Source organism: Haliotis rufescens, unplaced genomic scaffold (genome assembly GCF_023055435.1).
Source record: "Haliotis rufescens isolate VD_foot unplaced genomic scaffold, xgHalRufe1.0.p SCAF_3, whole genome shotgun sequence".
NCBI lineage: Eukaryota > Metazoa > Mollusca > Gastropoda > Lepetellida > Haliotidae > Haliotis > Haliotis rufescens.
Genome location: NW_025964001.1, coordinates 14,098,266 through 14,106,668, shown reverse-complemented (window position 1 = coordinate 14,106,668; position 8,403 = coordinate 14,098,266). Strand labels below are relative to the sequence as shown.

At 42.6% G+C, this 8,403-nt stretch overlaps 1 protein-coding gene across 1 annotated transcript; it reads left to right on the top strand.

The window, feature by feature from the left end:
• The first annotated feature begins 931 nt into the window (after positions 1-931).
• Positions 932-4,383, top strand: LOC124134907. Its single transcript, XM_046500002.2, has 4 exons — positions 932-1,297; positions 1,815-2,036; positions 2,351-2,669; positions 4,002-4,383. The coding sequence occupies exons 2-4, from the start codon at positions 1,962-1,964 to the stop codon at positions 4,073-4,075; spliced, it is 468 nt and encodes a 155-aa protein (XP_046355958.2). The 5' UTR covers positions 932-1,297; positions 1,815-1,961; the 3' UTR covers positions 4,076-4,383.
• The last annotated feature ends 4,020 nt before the right edge of the window (positions 4,384-8,403 follow it).

Below are 8,403 nucleotides of genomic sequence, written 5' to 3'. Positions count from 1 at the left end.
ATTCCCTCGACTGTAATATTGGGATTCCCCGACATTCCGCAGTAATAAAAGTAGTGCGCCGCGGCGGGCGTGGCTTATTTTTTTACATTCATTTGGAAATGAATGCAATAACACCACACTCCGTCGCAGTGGTGACTCAGCATAACACCACTGCCACAGGCTAATTTACATATCACGTGACCGGACTTTTCTCTTGTTTGTAAACAAACGCGCTTTTTCAGAAATCAGTATAGAACGGACTAATGCAAGTATTTGGGGGCGCTTTACATATTGTTTTGCATAATTATATAAATATGCTACTACAGCTGCGACAGTGACTTGCATGATAAAATATATTTATACCTCAAAGTGACCGTATCGCTAGCTCTCTGTTGGGCTTCGATGACAGCACGTGGAGCCGTACAACCAATGTAAACAAAGGATAACTACGCAGAAACAAGTAGATGTTCACGTTTTAGGATACTTTCTTAAAGAACCGTAACCGTTCTTTGACATTTGTTTATGAAAATGTGTAAACTTGTCAAAAATGAAACGGATGAAAAGCATATGCAATATCTTGAATGGACTTTGAAAGATGTGACGAATCGTCACATGGCGCTGGCCTGTGGCAGAGGTACTATGCTAGCTGGCTGCCGGCCGCATGGAACTCTGGGTAGGAGAGTGCAATAACACGTTACCAATTCAGCTAATCAGAGTGCAGGAATTTCCATGAATACAACGAAAATTTAATTATTCTATGTTCACTACTGGAACTAATAGAAATACGGAAATTCCATTGTCTTCTGCGTCATAATGGGCAAGATGTGACACCAACGTCACGTGGTCCTTTACATGACGTCATGATGGCCAATACATTGCCAATAACGTCACGTGACCCTGTCTATGACGTCACAATCATACCTTTAGTTACTCTCATTCCTGGAGACACAGCGCTTGCGTCAAGTCACAGAAATCCGTCTCTCGCTATTTGCACCCTGAAGTTCGGAAACGTATCCACACGTGAGTTGAACATGGCTCCGGACTTGGTGAAGGTCGTATTCAAGCTGTACCATCTACCAGACAATGGTCGAAAGATGTCTTAAAGACGAAGAGGGCGGAAGAAAGGCTGCTCTCCTCGGCTCTATCCGTAGACAAGGTCGGTGGAAACTTGAAAAACAGCTTATTGCCAAACCGTCCTCTTCTGAAACTGATGTGTGGGAAGTCACAGCTGAACTTCCGGTGTCCTCGTCCTTCAAATGGTCGTGGCTTGTGACTGATAACAAGAAAGTCCTCTTCTGGGACCCCGCACAAACAGAAGGTAAAAGAAATTAATTCTCTGCATCTGCATCTGCCTCAAAAGCGTCAATTGTATGCTTCATTTTCGAATCTAAGAAAACCCTGATTTGAAGAAGTTCACACGAAGCAAGTAACTTTTCTTTGATTTCGTTTGGATTGGTTTGTTGTTTAATGCCGCACTCAGCAATAGTCAAACTATGTGACGGCGGTCTGTAAATAATTGAGTCTGGACCAGACAATCCAGTGGTTGACATCATGAGTATCGATCCACGCAATTGGGGCACGTTGACATGCATCAATTAACCAAGTCAGCGAGCCTGATCACTCGATCCCGTGAGTCGCATCTTACGACAAGCATTGTCGCCTTTCACAGCAAGAAGGGTTACTGAAGACCTACTCTACCCCGGATCTTTACGGGTTCTTTTCTTGGAATTAGATTAGACTAGGATAAAAGAATAGTTGATAAAATACGGTGACAAACAGATAATCAGTTTGTTGTGGCCTAAGTCTATTGGAATGAACTTGATCTCGTATTTCAGGACGCGACTATCCTACCTCGAAGGGGTGATACATGAATCGTGGGGGCGGGACCCCAACGATTTTGTCTCCCGGACCTGCGCCCTGAAGCTGGAAACTCACTACCACTGTGAGGCAGGGGAAGCTCTCGCTGTTGTAGGCTCGGAGCCATGTCTTGGAAAAGAAAGAAAGTCCAAGAAAGCATTGATGGTTCACGAGTACCCGGAGAATCTGGCCACTGGCGGGTAGGTAGATTAGTGCAGCAATATTAATAGGTTTGTTCTATAGTCATGACGGCTACGAGATATTTACAACACATAATTTGGAGACTCCATAACCTCGCGTGGTATTTGAAAAGAAATTTTCTTCATAATTATACAAAATGCATAAAAATCTATTGAGCTCAGATGTATTTCCAAGCGTAACATGATAATGATATACGTTACCCTCAAATTCATTTCCCTTAAGAGCTACAATCGTATTCATATTTTAGATATATTCCGATTTCAGTTAGAAATCCCTAAATATTCCTAATAATTCATTCCATGTTTTTCTTCAGGCAACTACTCTGCTGGACGTCCACCGTGACTACCAGTGTAAGTGGGCGGTCGTCGACGTGGAAACGAGGAAGGTGAAGAGATGGGAGGAATGTGCCAACAGATTCATCTCAAGCAACTGCGAGCTGCTCTCCATCCGGGCACACTGGAACACGCCATTTTCCACCTTGACCCACTCCGCCATCATCCTAGTGGAGACGCTCGACATGGCCAAGTTCTATGATGTCGCGGAGAACTGGGATGACCTTGTGACCTCGGAGATGAGTCACGTGGTGTCTAGCTGGCAGTCACGACAGGAGACAAACATTAAACCATTTGTCAGTAAGTACAGATATGTTGATTTATTCATCTGCTTTTTTATAAAAGAGGGGTTGATGGTCAAGTGCTCTAATTTGCACTGCAGAGTTATAAATCCCTTGAGTTTGTCAGGATCCGCTGATCGTGGGTTCACGTGCCAATTTGGGTCTGAGTATGAACCTATGTTCTTCAGCACCACAACCGTGCTGGTCCGTTTCAAAGGTGTGCGTCACGTTTGGCTTTCCTTTCAAATTAAGCAAAGAAAACAAACATGTCCTGTGTCATCCAATCACTAGTTCGCCCCGTGAAGATTATGGGTTAGAACTGATCTTCAGCAAGCCATGCTTGTCGTAAGAGGCGACTAACGGGATCGGGTGGTCAGACTTGCTGACTTGGTTTATGCATGTCATCGTACCACAATTGTGTGGATCGATGCGCATGATGTCAATCACTGGATTGACTGGCTCAGACTCGATTATTTGCAAACTGCCGTCATACAGCTGGAATATTGCTGAGTGTGGTGTTAAACAACAAACAAACAAACTTATCACTAGTTCATGAAACAGGTTTTCATTACTTTCTTCTAAGTCAAACTTGTTTTACTTTGGTGAATGGAGAACTACTGGTAAAATCGGCTTAAAAGCCTGACCCCAGTGAACGGCCAGAGGTTGAACAACATTATTCAATATTATCATAGTGGTGAACGCCTTATCGGCTTCACGGGGCGGTCGGGTAGCCTAGTGGTTAAAGCGTTCCCTCGTCACGCCAAAGACCCGGGTTCGATTCCCGACATGGGTACAATGTGTGAAGCCCATTTCTGGTGTCCCCCGCCGTGATATTGCTGGAATATTGCTAAAAGCGGCGTAAAACCATACTCACTCACTCACTCACTATCTGCTTCACTCCGGGACTCCGGCACTCCGGCACTCCGGGACTCCGGCACTCCGGCACTCCGGCGTTTCTCCTTACCCTTTTCGCCAACACCTGATGTCATTACTGATTTTCAGTGATCCATTCATATTAAATTTGCGCCGCTCTTTTGCCTTGTGCCAATGGAATCTATTTCGTCGGATAATCAACAGAGGCTATTCTCTGGCGTTGACATTTAATATTTCCATATCATGCTAACACTTCGTGCTGTAATTGAAACACTGTTTCGGTGTTTATCCAAACTCAATCACTCACTCAAAATGTATGACACACGAAGCCAGAGCAGTGTTGGCGCATCTCTGCAGGGGTGTTTCACGGTCTGCCCATTCTGCCCAGGCTGTTCTCCGTCCACTCTGTCTACCTTGTCCGTGCAGATTGTAGATTGTTCCTGCACAGTTTAAAAAACTTCATCTGGTATATTTTCAGTGACAGAAACTGAGAAAAAGGCAGCTTTGAAACCAAGGAAACAAAAAGAACAGAGGCCAAGAAGTCACAGGTAATTTCTCATTAAGGTTTTTGGACTTGTCTGTCACGTGACCAACTTTCTGAGTGACTGTTCCTACAGGTTGGAGTAGATGCGTTGTCATGGATACAGAACTGAAGATAAAAGCGTATTTTCTGAGAAGAGTTTGTAAATACACCTATATTGTGAATACTTACATAGGGTCATCTTGTAAATATCACCCAAATTCGACCAAATATATTGTCATTGGGATACTAAATTACATGTTATGAATGTAATATATATAGCTGGTTGTGTAAATAAAAACAACATTTTATTTGTAAATATACCATATATACATCTGAATTAAACTTAAATAAAATTACAAAGTCAGTGTTGTGGTGTTTCCATCTGGAGCCAAACAATATAATGGACGTTGTGACAGTTGCGAGATGGCGTTGGCGATGGACGTATATACAGGTTACACACAACCAAATGTTTTCCCATGGACTTCTATAGTAACGCTATAGCTTTTTTAAAAAATAACTAGGCATTCAACAGCCATTATATTTACATATGTGCACAGTCTGGCCTTAAAGTTGCAATAAAAACACAAATTTTGGCTAGGTTACCCAGCTCCTTTTCCGAGTACAGGAAGCTGAACACACCAACCCCAGTTCCGCACCAAATATCACCTGCTTGAAAATATCTGTGCTCACATAAAGCACAAGTCATCTTGTTCAAAAAGTCAGCACCAAATATTGAAAAATATAGGCAGTTTTAATTACTGGATGGATGTGCATTTAAAAGACATACAAAACTTATACAATATCATCCAATCACAGCCTGCATATGTCTCTTGATCTGTACTGAAGGCTCACAACCAGTTCTGATTTAGTGTAGTAGAACCTATAATTACTCATTCCTCACAGATGTACAGTCGCCCCTAGGGCTAGATGGGAAAACACACACACATATATACATATTATATTCCACACATGTGTACATATGAATTTACATGTGATATGTATATACATTATCACATAACCTAAGTTGAGACCTGCATCACATCGGGCTTTCCTCCAACATTAAGCTGACACACCGTGACATAACTGGAATACTGTTAACAGCGGCGTTAAACCAAACTCACCCACTCACCAATAACCTAAGTTGTTTTTATAACTCACAACCCGATCCTCACGGCCAGCATGGCTGATTTTACTGCTGAAGAAATACTGAGTGTGAAGGCATTCGTTACGACTCGCTCCTTTCCGTCACCTGAATTGGCTTGTCCCGAAATGAGTGTTTATCATAAATATTCTGCTCTTGGGGTAGATGTGAAAACTGATATACATGTATTTACAGCAATAAATCCCAGGACAAACATAAACTTTCGATTTCCTAGGACTGCTATAAAATTATCATATTAGCTGATAACGACTTAGAGTGGCATTCAAGACTGACTTGAGCAGCAGATTGAGGGCATTGTTTATTCTGATGGCATGTCGGACAGACGCCTCAAATGTATTTTCCTTTATAAATCAATTCATAATACAGGAAAAGGCCCAACGCCATCCTTATATACACATCTGCCGCCTGTGATAGATTGACGATCCAGGAGAGGGTTCTAAATCAGCACTTAATCATCTGGACAGAACATCAGATCGATGCAACAACATCAAAGTAGTAGTTGATGCATTGTCTGGAGTCTGGTACACCGTCGTCAGTAACAGCAGTAACTGCGGTTCGATGACCTAATCAGCGTGGTGGTGTACTACCGTCAGTGCACGTGCAGGGGCACGGGGGAGTGGAGCCGGCGAGAGACGTGCACGATTGTTTTCTGTGAGAAGCTTCCTCAGACAGCCCATCCTTCCATGGGTGCAGACATTGATGATTAATCAATCTTTTAGTTATTGGCTGATAATAATATGTAGTTTAAGGTCAGTTTGTTTATTTGTCGGCAAGCTTTAAGTCACACTCGGCAATATTCCAGCTATATGAAGGCTTCCTGTAAATAAATCGTCGGGGACCGATGACTCGCAATCAACAAAGTGACGTGGCCTGTATAGGCTAAAATCATGGTCATGTTCGATGTTCATAGTATCAGTCATTGGTTTACCTGTTCCAGATTCGATGATTTAAAGGCTGTCGTGTTATGACTGGAATTTTGCGGCGTTAAACAGCATTCGCTCACAAACTCACGGGCACGAACAAAAACTATACTATATTTAATATACGACTTGTCTTGAATAATCACAGTAATAACTTTAGAAATGCCAAGTGCAAGAAAATGTACCAAACAAATGCTGAACAATTTTAGCCGAATCGTCGTGAACCGCGTTTTGGGTCAGAAGGCGTTCAGTGTGCAATGGAAGGATACATTTGCATTGAACAGGGAACTACAGTGGGGTGTGATACGGTGCACGTGAAATTAATGCTGCAACAATCGGTCTGCGGCAAGCGAACGCACAGCCGACCTTCCTCCCTTTCGTTGTTGCTATCGACTGCACGGACTATGCAGCTCTGCTGCTCTGCTGCTCTTTCTTATTTGTCTAGCGCTCGCATCAGCCTAGTTCAAGAAGAGCATTGAACGCCATTACCGTGTATAACATAATTTATATTCAAATAATTATTGCATTCATGTAGCGACTTGCATGCGCGCGCATATGTGTATGTGCGTGTGTGTGCGCGCGCGAGTGTGTGTCTGTGTGTGTGGCTGCTGCTTGTATTAGTCCGGACTAATGACGATTTTCTAGTGCTAGTCAGTTGAGATACCTTACCGCAGTTTAACATTGATACCCTACTCAATCACAGTGTACTGACTCCGAGCCGACCAGTCCTTGTTTTAGCACCTAAATGCCGAGCTCCAGGCAGCGTAACAACAAGTGCCATCTTTTCACGTATGACGCAGTCGAGAATCTTACAACCGACCTTCCGCTTTCCGGGCAGACGCTCTATCCACTTGATCGCGGAGGTGGTCTTACATGTTCTAAATAAATTCAAACAGAACTGACTTATAAACAATCTGTTCAATCTAACTGTCATGTATGAACAATAATTTCCAAATCAATATATTCAAACAAGCTCTAGGTGTTTTTAAGATGATGATATAGCAAACCATCCCGAGATGCTGAATCAGACGTCCCAGACGAGCACGTGTTCCTCGATCCGCCCTCAGATCAGAGGACAGTCAGATATACGCACCCCTGTGAATGTTATCACGACTAAGACGAGGTTTTATCACTGTGGGTGCACGAACGTTCCAAACAATGCCCTTGACATATGTATAATCACTTCGTTGTGCAATATGTGTGCATAGTTATCAGTCAAGGCGAGAAATTCTGAAAACAACTCCTAGTATATCAAACTGGGATATAACACGGGGAGAATGCCATTAATATAACTTTTTAATTTAAAAAAAACCAAACATTGCCTGCTTGTAAATTGTATTTCACATTTTTTTTATTTCTTGGATTAAAAAAAATAATTCATTGCTGACAGTGGATTTATAAACATAGTTGTGGAAAGAAGATTTATATTGTATATATATAATATATGAATATGTATAAGGTCAACGTTCATATAACAACATAAACAACCCGACCCGTGAAGATCCGGGGTAGAACTGGTCTTCAGCAACCCATGCTTGTCGTAAGATGCGACTAACGGGATCGGGTGGTCAGGCTCGCGGACTTAGTTGATGCATGTCATCATATTCCAACTGCGTGGATCGATGCTGATGATATCAATCACTTGATTGTATGGTTTTGACTCGATAATTTACATACCATCGCCATATAGCTGGAACAATGCTGAGTGCGGCGTTAAACAACAACAAACAAACAACATAGACAACCCATGGACGATAACACTGGGATATTCCTCACATCTTCAATACCCCTACATATAAATCTATGCCAAAGGTACCGGATGCAGAAGATGCGATTGAGATCAACCTTATAACTTTGATTTCCGTATAAAGCTTCCCGAATTGTGAGCTATCGAAACTGAAAGGAACGCCATATTTCCGCGATTCGCTTCACACAGCGAGAGCAAAGCGATATATCACCGGTTTATATTATCCTTTCGCAGAACAATGCATATTGTGAAAACGCTCGGGATGAAAACTCCGCATAGCGCTCCTATCTGTTCATCGCACCAATAAATAGTATCGAACCCGCCAGCGCTGTCCGGAGCTGTTCCCTCACTCAACACCGTATCGTATTACCTTACGTCAGGAACTGGTTTAACTGTAGAACACACGTACTTTCGCGTTGGTTAATTGATTGTGTTTCTGTAGACCAGGAATAATTTTACTATCTATTTGAAGGCATAGTGTGCGATCGCAATTATCCTACAGCGGTTACAATAGCGCGGCACATGATT

Excerpts from the sequence above, each read along its gene's own strand:
- LOC124134907 (XM_046500002.2), top strand. The coding sequence starts at position 1,962 with ATGTCTTGGAAAAGAAAGAAAGTCCAAGAAAGCATTGATGGTTCACGA. Across the intron at positions 2,037-2,350 it reads GAGAATCTGGCCACTGGCGG|GCAACTACTCTGCTGGACGT; the intron begins GTAGGTAGATTA and ends GTTTTTCTTCAG. Across the intron at positions 2,670-4,001 it reads AAACATTAAACCATTTGTCA|TGACAGAAACTGAGAAAAAG; the intron begins GTAAGTACAGAT and ends GTATATTTTCAG.